At 45.0% G+C, this 23712-nt stretch overlaps 1 protein-coding gene across 2 annotated transcripts in view; it reads left to right on the plus strand.

Annotated features, from left to right (window-relative positions):
* The window catches only part of arfgef3 (ARFGEF family member 3), a 147864-nt gene that overhangs the window by 83173 nt on the left and 40979 nt on the right, over nt 1–23712 (plus strand). The window contains exons 17-24 of one of the 2 annotated variants that reach the window (XM_059648743.1): nt 5519–5629; nt 6344–6494; nt 8746–9051; nt 14215–14348; nt 14809–14964; nt 16541–16686; nt 17418–17597; nt 23011–23152. In XM_059648743.1, coding sequence (XP_059504726.1) covers nt 5519–5629; nt 6344–6494; nt 8746–9051; nt 14215–14348; nt 14809–14964; nt 16541–16686; nt 17418–17597; nt 23011–23152 — 1326 coding nt within the window. The remainder of the gene's footprint in view (nt 1–5518; nt 5630–6343; nt 6495–8745; nt 9052–14214; nt 14349–14808; nt 14965–16540; nt 16687–17417; nt 17598–23010; nt 23153–23712) is intronic. The other variant, XM_059648744.1, reaches the window with a different exon arrangement.

The following is a 23712-nucleotide window of genomic DNA, read 5'->3' on the forward strand; positions in this document are numbered from 1 at the left end:
GAAGTAACCTTTCTACATCTACTCTGGCAAACCCCCTAAGAATCTTGTACATTTAAATAATGTCATCTCTCATTTTCTAAGTCCAATGAGTATCTGGTCCAATCTATTCAACCTCTCATAAGAAAATCACTTCATACCCAGGATGAGCCTAGTGAACCTTCTCTGGACTGCCTCAAATGTCTATATATCTTTCCTTGGGAAATTGTTCGCAGTACTCCATTACTAATTGGGATTTCTTTGTTCTGTCGCAGTTCTGGTTGGTCACTGCTGCATCCAATCCACACACTTCATTGTGCTACTAAAATACCATTACTAATGTCTTATATGATTTTAGCAAGAACTCCACATTTCAACCCTTTGAAATAAAGATCAACAGTACATTTGGCTTCCTTAATACCTGCTGACTTGTATGTTAATTTTTTATGATTCATGCTCAGGCACCTCCAAAATCACCCAGCTCTGTACAGTTTTGCAGTCTTTCTCCATTCAAATAATATTCAGCTGCTCTATTCTTCCTGCCAAAGAGCACAACCTCACATTTTCTCATACTGTATTCCATCTGTTAAGGTTTTGCTCATTCACTTAACTTGTCTATAAACGGAAATTCACATATTTCCAGAGGGCTGCTGTCTTAGAGCGAGATGCCTGTTGGTGGTTTCACCTGAGGGTCAGCCACACCTCAGGTGAAGGGTGCTCTCAGCTAATACGGTTGGTTCTGCTACAACACATGTTCCTTCATCCTGAATTGGAGTGACGTGATTCAAGAATTTAGACTGCTATTTGTAGAATGCAAACTTTCCTTACCTACATTGGCTGTAATGTGATTCCGGCCCCTTTAGCTTCTTATAATGCAAGATCGCACAAGAACGGAACTGTTGCCTTATGTCAGCACTGGCGGTACAGCAATTGAACCTGTACTGTAAGCATCACTTTCACATCACATTACATCCTGCTATGGGAAGGGACATTTTTCACTTGATAGGTGACCTTAAATGAGGGGTATAGATAGGGTTAATGATAGTTGTCTTTTCCCTAGGATGGGGAATTTCAAGACTAAGGGACACATTCTTATGGGAAGAGAAGAAAGATTTAAAAGAGGCAGGAGGTGCAATTTTTTTACACAGAGAGTGGTTTGTGTGTGGAATGAACTTCCTGGATGTGGGTACAATTACACTGTTTAAAAGACACTTGGATAAGCACATGGATAGGAAAAGTTTGGAGAGATATCGGCCAGGAGCAGTAATTTCAGTCACTGATGGAGGGATGATTTGAATTACTCTCTGCTTGGCAAACCAGGACTTTGTGCTCCTTTCAATTAATGTTTCCCTTTATCCAAAGCTTAAACATTAACTAATCCTTTACAAAAGGAGCAATGAGTGAGAAAGTGAGGAGGGGAGCAGCTGTAACAGACCAAGAGATGTTAAGAATGCAAACATAGAAAGCAAAATGCTGTGGAGATGGAGGAATATCATATAACAAGCAGACACCCCGTGGCATTGTTCATATCATCACTCCAAGGTACACAATGATTCGAGAGGCAGTTTTAGTGTCCTAGTAATATCACTGAACGGGTAATCCAGAACCTCAGTCTGATATTTTGGGTTGGAATGGCAACTGGTGAAATTTGACTCAATGAAAAAATCTGGAGTCAGAGCTAAACCAGTGGCAACCAGCTAACATTGTTGCTCTCTCATTTTTTCCCCACCGCATGGATGTCCAAAGGTGATGTGCGAAACAGTGTCTAAAAGCCATTGAGTTGTCAGGTGGACATGACCACAATTGTCATTTCAGAAAGGAAATCTGCCACCCTTACCTCTCTGGCCTACATATGGTTTCAGAGCCACAGCAATGGGGTTGACTGTTTGAATCTGATCAACTCCATTGGGTAATTAGGAATGAGCAACCAATCCTGGTCTAGCCCAACGCAGCATACATACCACAAATGAATAGGAAGAAGTGAGACCACACTGCCATCTGGTGGTCATACCCTACAGTTCAAGGGGCACTCAGGCCTCATCACTTGGCATTTCCAACATTGAACAGTGACATAAAGTAACAAGACCAAAAAATCAGCGCAGCAGGGTGTGAAACTCCTCGTCAGGTAAAACGTACATGTGCAAAAGTGTTAGGATTGTATTTGGATAACCATTGTAACTGAAGAAAGATTTACAAGCACCGGATGCCTTAAAGAGCTTTTCGGTCCCGAGAGAAATAAAGTTGTTGTTTTGTAGGAAAATTGCAGATAATTTGCACACAGCGAGCTCCCATATACTACAGTGAAATAAGAGACTGAATTGTCTCCGCTGGTTTTCTTAAAAATAATGCCATGGGATCTGCTTCATCGAGATGTGCCTTGGTTTACATTTCATCCGAAGACTGAACCACCTACAGCCCAGCACTCGCAGTACTGCTGTAAAATTTAAGTCTCAAGGGGATCATAAGTGATTTCAAAGTTGTTTAGTAAGAAGAAACAGTTTAAATATTGTGCGTAAATTAAATGAATGGAAAGGGCACAGAAATCCACAACAGATGCAATTCCCTGGCCTCAGAGGTTGGATAGATATGCCTTAGTATTCAGTGGCCATTGGCAGGTGCCCCTTCTGTTTCTTGACGCAGTGTTCAGTTGTTCTCTAGTTCCCTGCTGTTCGATAAAAGTGCACACTGTCCTCTCGAGCACCTGTTTACAATTCTTATTCCTAGGCACCTGCCGCATGTCGATCACTTCATGGAGCCCAATCGAAAAATTACCGAGGTACCCAGATTGGAAGCTCCCCTCAGGTCTGTCAGCCTGCCTCGATGCCAGCTAATGGCTTATCTGAAGTAAGGTCCCACCTGTTAATCCCTGCCAGACTTACGTCTCGACTAGAAGGCACAGGATTCATTCCGTTGAGTCAGGAAGATCAAGCTGTACCAAAACCTTGTTAGGTGACTCAGAAAAAAATATTTTCTTTGGCTGTTATCTTTCTTTTCCTCTCTCTCTGGCAGCTCAGAACTATTTTTCTTTCCAAAAGTTGGGAGAAGGGGAGAGAAGCAACATGTGGAAATGTGAATGAGAAACAGAAGTAGGCCATTCGGCCCCTCCATCCTGCTCTGCCATTCAATGAGATCATGACTGTGGCCTCAAACCCACATCCCTGCCCACCCCCATTAACCTTTAATTCCTCTTTTGAATGTTGGTGCATACGTTCGAACCTATTTCCCTTGGTAGTCAAGAATCTATATACCTCAGCTTTAAAAATATCCAATGACCCTGCCTTCACCAGTGCCTGGGCCTAGAGAATTCCATGGACTTACAACGCCTGAGAAAGAAAAAAAAACCTCCTCATCCCCTTCTCAAAAGGTTTTTTAAAGTGTGCCCTCTAGTTTCAGTCTCTCCCAAAGTGGAAACATCCCTTCAGCACCCACCCTGTCAAATCCCCTCAGGATCTCATATATTTCAACCTTCTGCATACAGTCCACAATTCTAAATTCCTAAATCTACTGCTTTTTTTCCTGTCAGAATGTTTCGCCGTGAATGTGTTGCCACTGGTCTATAGCTGACTCCTGTAGGTGACCTATTTTGAAACTTATCATGCCAAAATTGGCCAGTGTGATTCATGTGGTCCTATTATCTTCCAGGTTTGTTGTTGTGTCAGTAAAAGAGCTCTAGTAAATGGATTGGCAATTTCACCGATGCTTGACTTGGGCCACTCAATTCCAGGTTGAATTCCCAGGAGACAGTGGGTTCACTCATCTCGGACAGAGTAGCCCTTGGGCTGCTGCTGTTTACCTTGGCAACCCCAGGTCAGGGGGATTCCTGGTCTGAATTGCTTTCCAGGAGATTCCTACTGGAATTGTGATTGCCCTGGTTATATAGCAACTCACATCAAACTTTGGCTGCAATTTGTCAGGATGTAATGCAGCAAATGCCCAAGAACCCTGCGAACATGAAAGATGTTAATCTGATAGAGCAGTTTCTAGACTGCAAAGGATTGTGGGTAATGTAGCAGCCATTGTTCGTAGTATCATACAATCATGTAGTTCACAAAAGATGCTTTGGCCCATCAAGTCTGTATCGCCAAAAACATACTATTACCTACACTAGTCCCACTTTTCCACACTAGGCCCATGGTTTTGAATGTAATGCCCCTTCAAGGACTCAACAAAATACTTTTTTAATGCCTCAACTATCCACCAATGCAGTGCATCCAGATTCCCACCATCCTAAGGGTGAAAAGGTTTTTCCTAAAATCTCCTCTAAACTTCCTGCTTTTCACTGTAAAATTATGTCTCCTTGTTACTGACCCTTCAATGAAGGGGAACAGATGTCTTATAGTCATCTGTCCATGCCCCTCATTGTCGTCTCCATATCTATCTGGTCCCCCTCAGTTCCAGAGAAAGCAACCTAAATTTATCCAGCTTGTCTTCACCAGCTAAAATGCTCCATCCCAGGCAACATCCTGATGAATCTCCTTATCACCCCCTCACATGTTCACATCCTTCCTATAATGTGACCAGAACTGTATGCAGTATTCCAGCTGGGGTCTAACCAAACTTCTGTAGAGCTCCACATGAGCTCCCTTCTCTTATGAACTATGCCTCAACGGATAAAGGCAAGCGTCCCGAATGCCTCTGAACTACACAAATAATCTGTCCTTTCAACTTCAGGGATCTGTGGACAAGTACCCCAAGATCCCTCTGTTCCTCTGAGGTGCCTTGTGTCTTGCCATTCATTGAGTACTCCCTTGTCTTGGTCCTTCTTCCAAAGTGTTTTGTCCAACATTTGTCAGGGTTAAATCCCATCTGGCACTGATCTGACCACCTAACCAACTCTTTATAAGCTCTGCTATAAGCAAACACCTTCCACCACTGTCACCCATCTGACAATAGACTGACTGCAGCAATGATTGTTGTGTTGGGTGATCTTTCTTGGGGCCTTCCCATGTTAGAGGTGGGCGTCACATGACAAAGCTTTATACAACACAGATCCCAGTTGGCAACCTAAACTGGTAACAGTTTGAGGAACGTTAAACCATGGGGATCAGTTTGAGGAATGTTAAATGATGGGGGATTAGTTTGAGGAATGTTAAATGATGGGGGGATCAGTTTGAGGAATGTTAAATGATGGGGGGGGTTCAGTTTGAGGAATGTTAAATAATGGGGGATCAGTTTGAGGAATGTTAAACAATAGGGGTCAGTTTGAGGAATGCTAAACAATGGGGTAAGCTCAGATGCTCAACTTGGACAGCTCATGAAGAGATGCCCTGTTAAAAATCGTATGTGAAGCCACAATGATTTCTGGCTAGAGTGTGATCACACTCTGGTAAAGAAACATTCTGCTTAGGAGGGTAGAGATTTTTCAGAATCTATACACACACACACAAACACACACACAGACATTCACACACAGATGCACACAGTTGTACACACCTGTGCTCACTCACACACAGAAACAAACATATTTGCTAGACTAAAACAATAACCTTTGGACAATTTCATGATGAGTTATTGTTACTGAAATATAAACTTTCTATTGTAGGTGTTGCAGCCAATTGTGCCTCAGCTCTTGCACAGATGTCAGCAGCATCATGTGTCCAGGATGAGAAGGAGGATAAAGAAACCCCTGAGACCACTGACACCATTGCACAAGGTACTAGAGATCCACGCATGGCAGGAACATAGTTCCCTAGTGAGACCATGTGCAGTTTTGAAGGAAGGATGTTCTGGTTGTGGAGGGAATGCAACAAAGGTTTTCCAGACTGATTCCTGGGATGGCAGAGTTGACATATGAAGTTAGACTGGATCAGTTAAACCAAAGTTTGCTGGTGTTTAGGAGAATGGCGGGTGGAGGGGGTGTCCTATCTTATAGAAGCCTTGAAAACTCTACTAGGACTAGACAGGGCAAACAGGGTAAACACAGGAGGGATGTTCCTGATGTCTGGGGAGTCCAGAAGTCACACTCTCAGGTTATGGGTTAGGCAACTTAGGTCTGAGATGAGGAGAAATGTCTTCACCTGGAGAGTAGTGCGCCTGTGGAATTCTCTGCTGCAGGAAAGAGTTGAGCCTGAAACATTGAATGCTTTCAAGAAGGAATTGGATATAATATTTTGGGCTAAAGGGATCAAAGGGTATGAGGAGAAAGAGGGAACAGGCGATTGAATTGGATGATTGGTTCTGATCGTATTGAATGCAGAGCAGGCTTGAAGGGCCGAATGGCCAATCGCTGCTTTTTTTCTGTGTTTCTACATTCATATGTTTATCTGCCTGGACTTCCTATGGTGCGACCTTGACCTCAAAGTGGGAGAGGGCCACTTACTGATGCCATGATATAGATGCGGGCTGACTTTCAGTTGTATCTCCGCAGTGAAGCAGAAAATGGAGCAGAAACTGGAGCAGATTGGGCGGCCACAGGGTGTTCAGCTCCACACGGCCCATGTTCTCTGCATGGACGCCATCCTCAGTGTGGGGCTGGAGATGGGCAGTCACAATGCGGACTGCTGGCAACATGTCTTCAGGTATTGTCTATGATATGATTCCTGATGGTGCTCAGTCACATTTCTCCCTGAGTGAAGCAGGAATCTTCAGGAGGCATTAGGAAGGCTTGCTGAACGGTCATTGTCCAGAGCACAGGGGTAAAGGAAACAATAGGAAAGAGAAGCTGGATCAGAAAGTAGCAGCCAGATGGGACTAGACTTTGAGGAGTAGTCTGCCATAGCAAAAACAGTATAGTTTTGTAAAGTACTGTAGCTTACCAAGCCAACTGTGAATTCTATTCCCCAATCCTTTTCTGTTCACTAAATGCAAATGACAGAGGAAATGGGGTAGGACCAGTTTCGTGGTCACACTAGGTACCCCTTACTTTCATACCAGTCACCTCATGTCTCTGGGTTCAGTGCACAGAGAACAGTGGTAGGGCCTTGGGGGATCTCTGGCAACAGCCTCTAGCTTTCCCAGTGGATTGGGAGAGTCTTGCTGCAATCCCCTCACTCCCCAATTAGACCCCAGAACATAATATGCTGAAGCCCCTCAAGGTTGAGCAGAAATCTTCAGTTGGTCTTTTGCCCTTGATGTCAGGGTATCTCTAGGATCCCTGAGGGGCCCTGTAACTCCAATCCGATCACTGGCTTCCCTGGCAGATCTCGCTGCATCCTTGCTGTGTTCAGATCATTGCACAGACTCTAAAAATTAATTTATTTACACAGTGTGTACATGTGGTGCCATGGAATCAATTTAACTCAGTTGGTTGGTCAGTGGTGCCAACAACTTGGGTTCAATTCCTGAAGTGGCTAAAATTACCATCTTCATCTCAACCTCTCCACTCCCCTGAGGCATGGTGATCCTCAGGGTAAACCACCACGAGTTCTCTCTCTCTAAATATCTGATGAGAGAGCAGCTCTGTGGTCTGGTAAGTCAATAGTGCCTTTTCACTCATAATGCCAAGTGAAAACACTTTGCAAGTAAACCCAAGCCTTTTAAGGGGATGACTGTGACATGGTGGTAACATCACTCCAGTAGTAGCCCAGGTTTATTTGGAACCAAATCCCAGGAAGATTGAATAAATTTTGAACTGAAAATCAAGCTCAGTAATGTTTGCATGGACCTATCACTGATTGTTGTAAAAACCTACCTTGGTTCACCAATGGCCTTTAGAGACTATAAATTCTGTCAGTCTTAGTAACTGCAGACCCACAGCAATGTCTTTGACTCTCAATCACCCTCTGAAATGGCCTAGCCATTCAAGGGGTTCAAAGACAATTAGGGACGGGCAATAATATTTTTTAAAAATTCATTCAGGTTGTGGTAATCAGTGGCTGGGCCAGCCTTTATTGCCTATTTTTAATTGGTCAGAGAGTGGTTAAGAATGAACTCCATTGCTGTGGTCTGGAGTCACATGTAGGCCAGACCAGATAAGGATGGCAGATATCCTTCCCTAAAGACATTAGGGAACCAGATAAATTTTTATGACAATTGACAGTGGTTACATGGTCACCATTAGGCCAGCTCTTTATTCCAGGTTTTACTGAAGTCAAATTTCATCATTGTTATGGTAGGATTTGAATTTATTGTCCCCAGAACATTGGTCTGGGATTCTAATCAGATGACATCACCACAATATTACCATGCCCACAAAAATGAGAGAATTTCTCTAAAGAAATGAATTATTAGTATCCAGTTTCCCTACTGTTTGTGAAATAGCAAGTGGTTGGATGTTATGAAACTTGAAAGGGTTCAGAAATGACTTACAAGGATGTTCTCAGGGTTGGAGGGCTTGAGCCGTTGGGAGAGGCTGAATAGGCTGGGACTATCTTCCCTGGAGTATCGGAGGCTGACGGATGACCTTATAGAGGTTTATAAAATCATGAGGGTCATGGATAAATGAATAGCAAAGGCCTTTTCCCTGCGGTAGGGGAATCTAAAACTAAGGGGCATAGGTTTAAGGTGAAAGGGGAAAGATTTAAAAGGGTCCTAAGGGGCAACCTTTTCACACAGAGGGGGTGTGTGTATGGAATGAGCTGCCAGAGGGGGTGGTGGAAGCTTGTACAATCACAGCATTTAAAAGGCATCTGTATGGGTACATGAATAGGAAGGGTTTAGCAGGATATAGGCCAAATACTGGCAAATGGGTCTAGATTAATTTAAGATATCTGGTCAGCATGAACAAGTTGGACTGAAGGGTCATGCATACATCTGTATGACTCTATAGTTTACAGAATGGTTCAGTGCCAGGGGAACCAGCTGTAAATGTGTTTCCATTTCTCTGTACAGAGTGTGCGAGTACATCAGTACGTTGGAGCACAGTCAGTTCAGTGACGGAGGCTCGCAGCCTCCCATTGCCATCACACAGCAGGCATCCAGCTCCCTGCAGCCGGCGGACATAGCACTGAACTCCATCAAGAATCCCAGCACCGAACTGGACACCAATATCGGCAACCCTGTCATTCAGGCGGTCACCATTCAGGAGCTGATCAGGGACAACTGCAAGGGGAAGGCATTTGACTTCCGAGGAGGAGGCGTGTTGAACGGGAACAATGCAGCCAGGGCTGTCTGCACACTCTCCACACTGGCTGACAAGTAAGCACATGGGAGTCTTGGCCAAGGTATTCTGCACCCTTTGTGAAATTCCCAGGAAATGTCCAGTATGTCAGTATATGTGAGCAAATCCAGGGCCTACAGATCTCCGAATCACTCAGTCATGTATGAGTCTGCCCACAAGGAGCTCCCTTGTTCATTGTCTCTGATGCTTCATCCTGAGCTGTTCTCTTTGCTGTTTTAGTCAATAGTGGTTTGCCATCCCCTTCCAATCTTGTGAGCAGAATGAGGAGGCAGGTCCTTACTCCTGTGGTGCTGCTGAATAATTTTAGAATCATACAGCACAGAAGAGGCCCTTTTGCCCATCAAGAATGTACTGCCATAGCTACACTAAATCTACACTCATCCCACTTCTCAGCACTAGGCCCATAGCCTTGAATATGACATTTCAAGTGCTCATCTGAGTCCTTTTTAAATGTTGTGAGGCTTTGCGCCTCAATGTTGCTCTCAGGCCCTGTTAAGTCTGCTGAGGTAAGGAGAAGATTCACGTTTATTTCAGAAACATTTGACAGCTATTTCAGTTTGCCATATGCAGTCTCCAAGTCAATGCAGGATCATGTCACATGGTATCACTTCCTGTAATTGTCTATGCTGTCTCATTAGCAGGTAACTCAGTGAGAGACAGCATAATTCACCGAATATAAAATAGTCCTTAATAAAGCCAATAGGGAGTTCAGGAGGAACATCATTATGCAAAGAGCGGTGAGATTATGGAACCTGCTGGCTGGGAAAAAAAACTGTGAGTTTTTCCTCTTAGAGTTCAGCGAGAGAAGTCAATGAATTAGCCTGTGTCTCTGATTCTCCAAAAGAGACTGAAAGGATCATTCCTGTTGAATGTGTAAAAGTTCATGAAAAGGAAACACTTGCAACCTTGTCAGTTTAGTTAGAAGTTGAAGAGTGAAGATCAGATTGATAATTCACTGAGGATGAGTATCTGTAAAGGATATTGTTGGAAATATAGTTGTTTACGATAAAATGTTTAAAAGTTGTCTTTTTTTTCTTATTCTTTATGAAATATGTTATTTTGTTAAAAGTACATTGCCAGCCTCTAGTAAATATGATCAGTGACCGGCCACTATGGTAATAAAATGATGGAAGTAAAAGTTATGATCTATCAAGTCAGGTTGTACTTTGAGATCTGACGTATCCAGTATTGCCATCACCTGGGACCATAACAACTGCAAATACTTTGTAATTAAAAATATTCATACTTTTCATAGTGTCAATATGGCTCTGAAGGGTGCTGTTCAGACCAGTGAGTCCATGCTTTGTAGCCTCCCGTTTCCTCTGATCCTGCAAATTGATTTCCCTTGAGTGGTCATCCAGTTTAGTTTAGAAATCATCGATCATCTCTGCTTTCACAGTGGGCAGTGGGTTGCAGGTCAATACCAATTGCTGTGTAAAGTCCACATACCCTGCCTCTCCTCTTCATAGCATTAAGAATATTATTAAGAAGGAATTAAATGGTTTGCCTTCTATCCAGTTTTCCTCAGATACATCAAGCAGCATTGGGCAAAAAGTTAATTAATGTTGGAACTGTAACTCTGATTTAGATTTAGGTTTTAGATTTTATTGTCATGTGTACTCAAGTACAGGAGTACAGTGAAAAGTGTTGAATGAATACCTAAAAAACATAGGCACAAGGTAGAAATGAGAGTTAAAAAATGGTAGATGATTTATTGTGCAAGCACTCAAGGTTTTGACCCAAAATTCTTTTTTTTAAATATTCATTCACAGGATATGGGCATCACTGGCTAGGCCAGCATTTATTGCCCAGAGCGCAGTTAAGAATCAACTGCCTTGATGTTGTGCAACAGCTTACATTTCTATGGTGTATGAAACGCGGAAAAAAACACTCATAGGTACTTCACAAGAGAGTAATCAAACAAAAATGGACGCTAAACCAAAGACGATGACATTGAGGAAGGTGCTTGAGAGCTCAGTTGAGAACAGAAGCTACATCTGGTCATGACTATTCTAACACACTCCTGCCTGGCCTCCCACATACCACCCTCTGTAAACTTGAGGTCATCCACAACTCTGCTACCCTTGTTCTTTCTCCCACCAAGTCCCACTCCCCTGTGCTCGCTGACCTGCATTGGTTCTCAGTGAAACAATGTCTTGATTTTAAAATTTACATCCTCGTTTTCAAATCCTGATTTCTGGAATCTCCTTCAGCTGTCTAACCCTGTGAAATACCTGCGCTGCTCTAATTCTGGCCTCTGGAGATGCCTCAGCTTTATTCACTCCACCGTGATTGGCCACACCTACACTGTGAATCCTGGAATTCGCTCTCTAAACTCTCTGCTTTTCTACCTCTTTGTTCTTTGGCCACAGTGGTATGTACTGTCCCTACTAGCTGCTTTTGTGGCTTAGTGCCATTTTTGTTTTATAGTGCTCCTGTGAAGCACCTTGAGATGTTTCATTAAGTGAAAGGTGCTATGTAAATATAAGTTGTTGTTAAGGCCCATTGGAAGAATGGCGGAATAGATAGAGAGGTTTAGTGATTGGAATTTCAGGGAATATGAGACTGAAAAGTGGGCAAACTGATGCACAAAAGAAAACAAGACAATGTTTACCACAAGGCCCACATGGAGAGAACTATTGGTAAAATCCTTTGAAAGAGTGAGACACAAAGCCTGAGCAAGAGAGCATAGAGTCATAGCATTGTACAGCAGGGAAATAGACCCTTTGGTCCTACTTGTCCATGCTGACGGATATCCTAAATTAATCTGGTCCCATTTGCCAGCATTTGGCCTATGTCCCTCAAAACTCTTCCTATTCATATACCCACACAGATGCCTTTTAAATGTTGTGATTGTACCAGCCTCCACCACTTCCTTCAGCAGCCTATTCCATACACACACCACCTTCATGGTGAAAAAGTTGCCTATTTAGATCCCTTTTAAAACTTTCCCCCCTCATCTTAAATCTATGCCCTCTAGTTTTGGATGCCTCTATCCTAGGGAAAATACCTTGGCTTTTCACCCTATCCACGCCTTTCATGATTTTATAAACCTCTATAATGTCACCTCTCAGCCTCCGATGCTCCAGGGAAAATAGCCCCAGGCTATTCAGCCCCTCCCTTCAGCTGAAACCCTGAAGATAAACCAGTAAAATTCTGGTGTGGGAAAAACCGACAGGACAGACCTTATCACCTCACTAATCACAACTGGCGATTCATTTTGTTAGGAACAACACAGATGATTAAGTGAGGAGTACACAATTCTAAAGGATGTTCAGAAACAGAGGAATCAGGTGGGGGGAGGGTAAATTCTTTTCAAAAACCAACAAAATCAAATGAATCAATTAATTTAAGAGGCAACCCTTCGCATTGAAGCAAACTAAAAGCTGAATTCCAAAAGAAATTTAAATTCAAATTTAAATAAAAATATTACTCAGAGGGGAGATATTGCACTGCAGCCTCAGTGATGTCCACAGGTTACAGAACACCTTGAGTGTACCAGTGGGCACCATGTGCTGCCTGTCCTAAGGAGCACATGGGCATGGACGTAGCCATGGAACTGAGGTAGTTGGATCTAATGACATGCTCGATGGCCCACTGACTGAACCTGTTAATGGCTGCTGTGGAGCAGACCCAGGAGCCGATGCACAAAGGGATCCTCCAGATTACCAGATTCCCCTCTGTACTAAGTGGCCAAAGGTCAGACTTGTGGGGCTGAAATGCTACTGAATATATGAAGGATGAACCTTTAAATAAAGAAACCATGGGTTGGGGGGAGGTGGTGGTACAGTAATTTAACCTGACACAAGCTGCCTGAACATGGGCCTTCAAAGCCGCAGGAGTACGGGCAGTTTAGGACCCCTTCAACCATCTCAACCTTCTACCACCCAGCACTGTGGTATTCGCCTCCATGCATTATATGTGAGCATAAATCTTTCATAGGGCAGTGCAGGATGCCAATAAAATATATAACACCATGGACTTATTATGAAGGGCATAGAATGCAAAAGCAAGCAAGCAATGTAATGCATGTATAGAACTTTGGAGTTCTGCATCCAGATTTGGCCCTACTCTTCTGACGATGTGAGCGCAGAATTAATTGATGAGGAAGGTTGCAGCGATGAGAAGTCTCAGTTTCAGAGGTACAGTGGAGAAGTGGGGACTGTTCTGCTGTTGAGAGGTTCAACATCATGAAGGGATAGGTACAAACTGTTACCACTGGTCTAAGGATCAAATAAAACAGGAACAGATTGAAGATAATTGGCAAAAGAAACAATTGAAACAGGAGGAGAAACTGGTTCACACCGTGAGTATTTGCCTGAGAATGCAGTAGAGACAGATTCAATCAAAGCATTCAGGAGGGAACTAGATTGTTGTCTGGAAAGGAGGAATGTGGTGGGCTAAAGAGAGAGAGTAGGCGAATAATATGAAGTGAGCTGTTCATTCAGAGAGGTGGTGCAGACATAGTGGACCGAATGGCCTCCTTCCATACTGTAGCAATTCTGTATGATACTGTGATTTTTGCAATTTCATTGGATCACAGAAGAAGACCATTCGGTCCGCTGTGCCTGTTCCAGTTTTTCAAATAAACATTTTAACCAAGTGCCAATCTCCTGCCTATTCCCCATACCCTTGCACACCATTTCTATCCCAGTAATCATCCAAAGCTCCTCTTAAATTCCTCCATTGAACCCGTCTCCACCGTATTTCTAGGCAGCATACTTCTTCCCCTAACCACTCATTGTATGAAAAGGATTTTCCTTACTCCACATTTGTTTCATTTGCAATTCACTTTAAATCTGTGAAGGGTTTAGGCCCGAAACGTCAGCTTTTGTGCTCCTGAGATGCTGCTTGGCCTGCTGTGTTCATCCAGCCTCACATTTTATTATCTTGGAATTCTCCAGCATCTGCAGTTCCCATTATCTCCCCTCCTGTTCTTGGTTATTTTACAAACAGAAACAGTTTCTGCATACCTACTCTATCCAGCTTGCTTGTGGGTTTGAAACCTCTAACATATAATCTCTTAGCCTTCTTCTTTCCAAGGAGAAGTGTCCCACCCTCTTCAATCCATCCTCATTACTGATGTTTCTCACCATTTACTTTATCATTTTTCTCTTCTTCAATCTATCTCACTCTTTCTTTTCTCTCTCCCCTCTTCCTCCTGACCCCCTCTCTCGCAGGTTATTTGAAGATGCTGCTGTGAAGTTGAATCTCAACGCTCTGGTGGGATTTCTCAATCAGCTGAGGAAAGTGTCACAGGCTCAACTCTTTGACTCTGTTACAGAAACTGTGGACTACTCACTAGCAATGCCAGGTAACACTCAGCAGTTCTTCCAACCTTCTATCACTCCCTACAGTGAGGTCGCTGGGTTACTGGTTCAGACTTCAGTGACCAACGCAATTTTAAGCACAAATGTGGAGCAGACAGAAATGTCCACCCTGTAAGCTGTGTAAGGTCAGGGTTATTGACCGGTTCCTGGGATGGCAGGACTGATGCATGATGAGAGACTTGAATCAGTTAGGACTGTATTCATTTAAGTTTAGAAGAATGAAGGGGAATCTGGTATAAGCCTATAAAATTCTAACAGGACTAGACAGGGTAAGCACAGGAAGGATGTTCCCGTTGACTGAGGAGTCAAGTGGATGACTATTTCGGCTTCAGTCACCTTTTCTATTTATGTTGCCACTTTCAGGGAACTGAATGCCTAGATCCCTCTGTGTGTTAATGCTTCTCAGGATTCTGCCATTTACTGTATACTTCTCTCCTGCATTAGACATTCCAAAATGCATCACCTCACATTTGTCCGGATTAAATTCCATCTGCCATTTCTCCGCCCAAGTCTCCAGCCTGTCTTTATCCTGCTGTATCCGCTGGCAATCCTCCTCACTATCCGCAGCTCCCCCAACCTTTGTGTCGTCTGCAAACTTTGGTGAGCCCATGGAATTCTCTGTCACATAAAGCAGTACAGGGCAAAACATTGAATGTTTCCAAGAAGGATGGTAGAATGAAGAGGTTGCATCTGATCTCCTTGTAGAGAAGAAGGCCCGGGGTGGGGGAGGCGGTATTTTTTAGGGGTTTTCAAAATCGCGAGGGGACTGGATAAAGTAGATAAGGAGAAACAGTTTCACAGTGAATAGTTAGGTTATGGAATGCACTGCCTGGAAATGTGGTGGAGGCAGGTTCCATTGGGGTGCACGGAAGAGAGCATTTGTTGATTATTGAACAGAAGTGGTATGCAGACATATGGCGAAAAGGCAGGAGATTGGCACTAGGTAATAGATAGGCCAAATACCCTCCTCCCGTGCATTAACACTTCAGTTATTCTGTGATTCAGTGAGGGAGTTAGGTCTTGTTCTTAGTGTTAAGTAGATGAAAAGATATGGAGAGAAAGTGGGTACTGAATTGGACCATCAGCTATAATCTTATGAAATGGTGGAGGCTTGAAGGGCCAAATGGCCTACTCCTGCTCCTATTTTCTATGCTTCAATGAATTACTAAATGTGACAAGACTTATGATCCAATGTGTTCACACCTACCCAGGCAGTCTCATGGTGCACAATCATGGAGTTGCTGATTAGTGACAGTGATTAGCCTTTATCACAGAGTGTGTCTATGATAGAGTCAATCCTGGGGATGGGGGGTGTGTGGAGACTCACCCTTCAGTTGGAGACAGCCTTGCGTTGCCTGTATCTGACATGGCCCCTTGGATGAAGTGCACTTAATTAGGCATTGGTGGGCCCTCCGTGGACCAAAGACTCTGAGAGAATAAGTTCCTTTTTCTTGGAGAGCTGTTTGCCATTTGGAGGCTTAGCAGTGCCACCAGGAAGACAGTGGCTGTTGACGGTACTATAGCTGCCGAAGGGCCAAGATCCCTAATGGACCCAAACATGGGAGAGTAATGGCGGCTGTACTGCAACGTGTTATAGTTCACAGGGAGCAGAGTCATGAGATGGCTCTCAGTGGAACAATGTCAGATCCCTCCATTGGACACCAAATGCCTTTGACTGAGGAGCTCCATACCCACCAGCAACCTGTCAAGGTTTATTTTCTGGGCTTCCTGTGTGGCAAGTCACAACTCATGGGCAAAGCTCCCACGGAGGCCAGGCTGAGCATCCACAAAGAAAGCTTCAGCTTTTGAGGTTAACAAGAACTGTTTTCCTGTTGGCTGGTTACTGGACCATGATCTCTAAGTGTTCCGGCCATTGTGAAGTGTATGGACTAGACAGAATGGGAAGAGTTGTGGCCTGTATGACCTCCACTAGTGATCAGTGTGTTTTCCTCCTTAGGGTATAGGCTGGGAAGATATGCGCAGGTTTGTTAAATGTGTCAGGGCACGTTGAGAAAGGAATCCGGAATGCTGGGCCTTATAAATATGGACACAGAATCTTGCATGTTTGGTTGAGAAGGATAAGGAAGGAAAGTTTACCCTTAGTCCCAGCTGTTATTTGTGACATTGATGAGAACAAATGTCGTTGGTTTTTAATTCCATCTGTTCTGGTCAACAGGAGATGCTAAATCTACCCACGAACAGAGGAGTGGTCTACATCTCTTTCGACTTGGTGATGTGATGCTCCGAATTGTGCGGAGCCGGTCCCGTCCCCTCTTGCACCTCATGAAGACCTGGAGTGTGGTGGGCCCTCACTTAGCAGAGGTAAGTACCCAATTCCATTCCTGTATTCCCACTGTCAGGGGACTCACCTCGTTGGCCTTTGGTACCCACCCCAAGTGTAGTGCTGAGGGAATGCCGCACTGTCTGGGGCGTTTGCTTTCAGATAAGAAATTAACCCGAGACTCTCTCTGCCCCCTCGGGTGCACATATCTGAAAGGAGAGCAGGGGAGCTCTGCACGGTATCCCGATCAATGGTTTGTCCCTCGTTTAATATCAGTGACCTGATCATTAACAATATTGAGGCTAATTGGGCACATTACAAATGGTGGCTACACTCTCAATTTGAGGAAGATATCTGCTCAGGGTCGTGAGTTGCACTGGGTTTGGGGCTGTTTTGAATGCCCCATTGGGTAGTGGAATCCAGAGTTCAGGATTACCTGTTTCGCTTTCCTTCTCAATTTCCCCTGAGCCTCATCGTTAAGGCATTTGGACACAAAATTCAAATGGACAAGTTGTCGTCACTTTGAACAGATTGGTCATAAACTCCTGCCAGATCTGTGGAAAAGATCATTGACCTGAAAGATTAACTTGTTGCCTCCTGTTACAAACTTTCCTGGATCCATTTCCTTCAAGTATTTTCTTATTTTTATGTTGAAACAAGAAGACTTCTGGAAATCATCATCAGCTGAGAACTGAAGTAGTTTTTTAATATAATATGTTTTTCTCTCCTTTGGTTTCATTGGAACTAAATAAGGATTTTTTGCTTTGTCCAGGCTGCCTGTCACAAGGAGAGGCACATTTCCCAGAAAGCCGTTTCCTTTATCCATGATATTCTGACTGAAGTCCTAACTGACTGGAATGAGCTGCCATATTTTCACTTCAACGAGGCCCTTTTCCGACCATTTGAACACATCATGCAGTTGGAACTATGTGACGAAGACGTGCAAGATCAGGTAGGATGCGATGCCAGCTGGTAAACGTCACCGGCCACAATTCCCCCTGTTAGTTCCCCTGACCAAGCTATGAAGGATCCAGCCGTGAGGTTCTCACAGCTCTCAGGTCTTGGCTGATGCGATTCCTGGGCTCCTGGTTACCATGAAGCCTAGACCTAGTCATTTATTGACTTCCAGATTTCTGCCTACAGTGGCACCGTGTTAAGTTTTAGGTCCTTTGGTCACTTGTCCTTCAAGTGGACTTGAAGGCTACCTTCCCTCTATCCACCAGTAACTGGCCTGTCTGAGTGGTATAGGGGATGGGAGCAGGGGATGCTGTCAGGCAGTCCATCATTCTTGGGCCCATTGAGGTCTTAAAGTGGTTAGTTTTAGTTGGGGCTCATATGGGACGAAAACTCTCCCTGCCTTTGAACTCCCTCCAACTCTCTTCAGTGTTTGATGATCTTTTGTGAATCACCAAGTTACAAGTTAATAATTACTTTAGAAATTCACCAGAACAAGCTACAAGGTTTCAAGTAGGGCAGTTTGCAAAGACAGTGTTTGTGTTAAAATTTAAGTGTAGGAAGTTATGAGTTTGATCTGATTGAGGCACTTACAATGATGGAAGGAGTTAGTAGGAAGATGGAAAAGGAGCAGAATAAGAGGTCATACGCTTAAAATTAGAGTTGGGCCATTTATGGATATTGTCAGGAAGCAAATCTTCAAATGATGGGAAACTGTAGCTTGCTCTTCCCAGGAATCCTTAGAGACTGATGGGAGGAGCAGGAAATAAGTTAAACACGTCAAAACAGGATTCAGTTGAATTTCACTAACCAGGGGTATTAAGGTTTGCAGAGCTGAGCAGGGTAAATAGAAGTAAGACCGTAAAATCCAGGAGTAGAAGTAGGCCATTTGGCCCATTGGGTTGGCTGTGCCACTCAATGAGATCGTAGCTGACCTGATAATCCTTAATAAGATAATAAAATGTGAGGCTGGATGAACACAGCAGGCCCAGCAGCATCTCAGGAGCACAAAAGCTGACGTTTCGGGCCTAGACCCTTCATCAGAGAGGGGGATGGGGAGAGGGAACTGGAATAAATAGGGAGAGAGGGGGAGGCGGACCGAAGATGGAGAGTAAAGAAGATAGGTGGAGAGAGTATAGGTGGGGAGGTAGGGAGGGGATAGGTCAGTCCAGGGAAGACGGACAGGTCAAGGAGGTGAGATGAGGTTAGTAGGTAGATGGGGGTGCGGCTTGGGGTGGGAGGAAGGGATGGGTGAGAGGAAGAACCGGTTAGGGAGGCAGAGACAGGTTGGACTGGTTTTGGGATGCAGTGGGTGGGGGGGAAGAGCTGGGCTGGTTGTGTGGTGCAGTGGGGGGAGGGGGCGAACCGGGCTGGTTTCGGGATGCAGTTGGGGAAGGGGAGATTTTGAAGCTGGTGAAGTCCACATTGATACCATTAGGCTGCAGGGTTCCCAGGCGGAATATGAGTTGCTGTTCCTGCAACCTTCGGGTGGCATCATTGTGGCACTGCAGGAGGCCCATGATGGACATGTCATCTAAAGAATGGGAGGGGGAGTGGAAATGGTTTGCGACTGGGAGGTGCAGTTGTTTGTTGCGAACTGAGCGGAGGTGTTCTGCAAAGCGGTCTCCAAGCCTTCGCTTGGTTTCCCCAATGTAGAGGTAGCCACACCGAGTACACTGGATGCAGTATACCACATTGGCAGATGTGCAGGTGAACCTCTGCTTAATGTGGAATGTCATCATGGGGCCTGGGATAGGGGAGAGGGAGGAGGTGTGGGGGCAAGTGTAGCATTTCCTGCGGTTGCAGGGGAAGGTGCCGGGTGTGGTGGGGTTGGAGGGCAGTGTGGAGCGAACAAGGGAGTCACGGAGAGAGTGGTCTCTCCGGAAAGCAGACAGGGGTGGGGATGGAAAAATGTCTTGGGTGGTGGGGTCGGATTGTAAATGGCGGAAATGTCGGAGGATGATGCATCATCCTCCGACACTTCCGCCATTTACAATCCGACCCCACCACCCAAGACATTTTTCCATCCCCACCCCTGTCTGCTTTCCGGAGAGACCACTCTCTCCGTGACTCCCTTGTTCGCTCCACACTGCCCTCCAACCCCACCACACCCGGCACCTTCCCCTGCAACCGCAGGAAATGCTACACTTGCCCCCACACCTCCTCCCTCACCCCTTTCCCAGGCCCCAAGATGACATTCCACATTAAGCAGAGGTTCACCTGCACATCTGCCAATGTGGTATACTGCATCCAGTGTACTCGGTGTGGCTTCCTCTACATTGGGGAAACCAAGCGGAGGCTTGGAGACCGCTTTGCAGAACACCTCCGCTCAGTTCGCAACAAACAACTGCACCTCCCAGTCGCAAACCATTTCCACTCCCCCTCCCATTCTTTAGATGACATGTCCATCATGGGCCTCCTGCAGTGCCACAATGATGCCACCCGAAGGTTGCAGGAACAGCAACTCATATTCCGCCTGGGAACCCTGCAGCCTAATGGTATCAATGTGGACTTCACCAGTTTCAAAATCTCCCCTTCCCCACCTGCATCCCTAAACCAGCGCAGTTCGCCCCTCTCCCCCCACTGCACCACACAACCAGCCCAGCTCTTCCCCCCCACCCACTGCATCCCAAAACCAGTCCAACCTGTCTCTGCCTCCCTAACCGGTTCTTCCTCTCACCCATCCCTTCCTCCCACCCCAAGCCGCACCCCCATATACCTACTAACCTCATCCCACCTCCTTGACCTGTCCGTCTTCCCTGGACTGACCTATCCCCTCCCCACCTCCCCACCTATACTCTCCTCTCCACATATCTTCTTTTCTCTCCATTTCGATCTGCCTCCCCCTCTCTCCCTATTTATTCCAGTTCCCTCTCCCCATCCCCCTCTCTGATGAAGGGTCTAGGCCCGAAACGTCAGCTTTTATGCTCCTGAGATGCTGCTTGGCCTGCTGTGTTCATCCAGCCTCACATTTTATGATCTTGGAATTCTCCAGCATCTGCAGTTCCCATTATCTCTGACAATCCTTAACTTCACTTTCCTGCCTTTTCCCTGTAAGCTTCAAGCTCCTTATTGATTACATACCTGTTGCAGCATTGAATATACTTAATGACCCAGCCTCAGCAGCTCTCTGCAGTAAAGAATTCCATAGATTTCTCAGATTTCCACAGAAGAAATTCCTCCTTATCTCTGTCTTAAATGTGTCCCATCTTATTCTGAGACAATGTTGTCTGGTCCTAGACTCTCCCACAAAGGAAACACTTATCCATATCAAGCCGTGTACGAATTTTCTCTCGAGATAATGGGAACTGCAGATGCTGGAGAATTCCAAGATAATAAAATGTGAGGCTGGATGAACACAGCAGGCCAAGCAGCATCTCAGGAGCACAAAAGCTGACGTTTTGGGCCTAGACCCTTCATCAGAGCTCTGATGAAGGGCCTAGGCCCAAAACGTCAGCTTTTGTGCTCCTGAGATGCTGCTTGGCCTGCTGTGTTCATCCAGCCTCACATTTTATTATCTATGAATTTTCTCTACATTGGTCTCCTGTACATCTGGGAAACAGTGCACAGACTGGGTGACTGCTTTGCAGAATGCCTACGTTCTGTCTGCAAAAAATCCCTGGTTGTCTGCCACTTCAACACCCCACTGTGTTCCACAGCCAACATTACTGTCTCAGACTTGCAGCAGTGCTCCAGTGAAGCTCAGTGCAAGCTGAAAGAACAGCACCTCATTTTCCACTTGGGAACTCTTCAGACTTCAGCACTCAATATCAAGTCAACAATTTTAGAGCTTGAATGCCTTTCCCCATGCTTTTCCCTCACTCCACCTATAAGGTCTTGTCACCATATGGGCTACTACCACACACAACCCATTGTCAGCTACAAATAGTCCCCATTAGCAACTGTTCATTTGCCCAGACTGACCTTTATCCCGCGCTTTGTCTGTCCAACTGTTTTTCATTCTCTTTGCGCTCTATCTTCACCTATTGTTTACTCCTCCCCCTCCGCCCGCTCCATCTCATACATAAAAACCAACCTTGATCTAACTACCGTCAGTTCTCAGGAAGGGTCACTGGACCCTGGAAATGTTGACTCTGATTTCTCTCTCCACAGATGCTGCCTGACTTGCTGAGTTTCCCCAGCAATATCTGTTTTTGTCTCTGATTTCCAGCATTCGCAGTTCCTTCAGTTGTTTATCCTCTAAGAACCATGTATGTCTCAAGCAGTAAATCATAAATGGTAGATGGAACAGGCGTGAGGGGCTATACTTCTTTTCCAAACTTCCCGTTTGTTTCCTTTCTCTCTTTTAATTCTGTAGAGAGACACACCTTGAAAGCTGCTGCTCAGACAACATGACACATTCAGGTCTCAAATTGGCCAGTTCTTGTTGGTTGAGGGTGATAGGGTGATGGAAGAAACCTGGGCAGGTGGGGTTAGGATACAGATCAACCCCCAAGCTTGAACTGAACAGCAGAAAAGGCTCAAGGGGCAGAGTGGCCACTTGTTGTATTATTCAATGTAAGGAAGGGGAAGGAGGAGCAGGGAGGCTATGGGGTAACCATCACTATGAAAATAGACATTAAATTTATGGGACAAAAACAGAAGATCCTGGAAAAGCTCTGGCAGCATCAGTGAAGAGAAAATCAGAGTTAACGTTTCGGGACCGGTGACCCTTCCTCAGAACTGGGCTTCAATTTATGGGCTCAGAGATAGTAGGAACTGCCGATACTGGAGAATTTGAAGTAATAAGGTGTAGAGCTGGATGAACACAGCAGGCCAGGCAGCATCAGAGGAGCAGGAAAGCTGTCACTTCGGATCTAGACCGTTTTTCAGAAAATGAAGCTCCTCCTTCCTCATTCTTACATTGAAGAAAGCAAGAAGTGGCCGCTGAGCCCCTTGAGTCTTTTCTGCCGTTCAGTTCGAGCTTGGGGGTTGATCTGCATCCTAACCCCACCCTTTTCAGAAGAAGAGTCCAGACCCAAAATTAGGGGCAGCATGGTGGCACAGTGGTTAGCACTGCTGCCTCACAGAACCAGGGACCGGGGTTCAATTCCATCCTCAGGCAAGTGGCTGTGTGGAGTTTGCACATTCTCCCTGTGTCTACATGGATTTTCTCCAGGTGTTCTGGTTTCCGCCCACAGTCCCAAGATTTGCAGGTGAGGTGGATTGGTTGTGCTAAATTGCCCATGGTATTCAGGGATTTGTACATTAGGTGGTTAATAGGGGGATGGGTTTGGGTGGGTGCTTCGAGGGTTGGTGTGGACTTGTTGGGCCGAAGGGCCTGTTTCCACACTTTAGGGATTCTGTTCTATGAAACGGCAGCTTTCCTGCTCCTCTGATGCTGCCTGGCCTGCTGTGCTCTTCCAGCTCTACACCTTGTTATCTTCAATTTATGGGCTTCTGCTTTTTAGGTGATCACATCAATTGGAGAGCTGGTGGAGGTTTGCTCCCCACAGATTCAGTCTGGCTGGCGACCACTCTTCAGTGCTTTGAAGACCGTGCACAGTAACAAGTCTGACGTGAAGGAATATCTGATTGGTGACTACTCAATGGGTGAGTAAAATATTGGGTACTCTCCCCAACCAGCACTGACTATACTGTCTAATAGCTCATCTGAGTCATTGATACAACACCATTTCATTAAGAGAAGTGATAAGAAATATTAGTTTATATTTGAAATAATCAACAATTGCTCATAATTCTTTAGCTCAGAGCTACTGTTCTATTTCTTTTATGCCACTAATTCTGTTATTATAAATCCTGTATTTATTACATTGTCATTAACTACCTCTCATTTATAACACTGACTCTGTGGCATACCATTCCTTGCTTCCATATGCTCCCATGAATAGCTTATTGCTCCTGTCAAAACAAACAGTATGTGCTCAGTCACTAACTCTGCTTCTGAGCCGCCAGCTCCATCCTTGCCCTTGGTTTTGTTCCGAGACAGAATCAGACTTCCTGCAACCCTAGATCCATGTTTGACTCTAAAATGAACTTAAAAATGCCTATCTGCCCCTATTTAGACATCTGTCTCAGTGTCCAACACTGCCTCAGCTCAGCCACAGCTGAGACTTTGCTTTTATTACCTCTAATCTTGACTTTTGACTGAG

Source organism: Stegostoma tigrinum, chromosome 9 (genome assembly GCF_030684315.1).
Source record: "Stegostoma tigrinum isolate sSteTig4 chromosome 9, sSteTig4.hap1, whole genome shotgun sequence".
Lineage (NCBI taxonomy): Eukaryota > Metazoa > Chordata > Chondrichthyes > Orectolobiformes > Stegostomatidae > Stegostoma > Stegostoma tigrinum.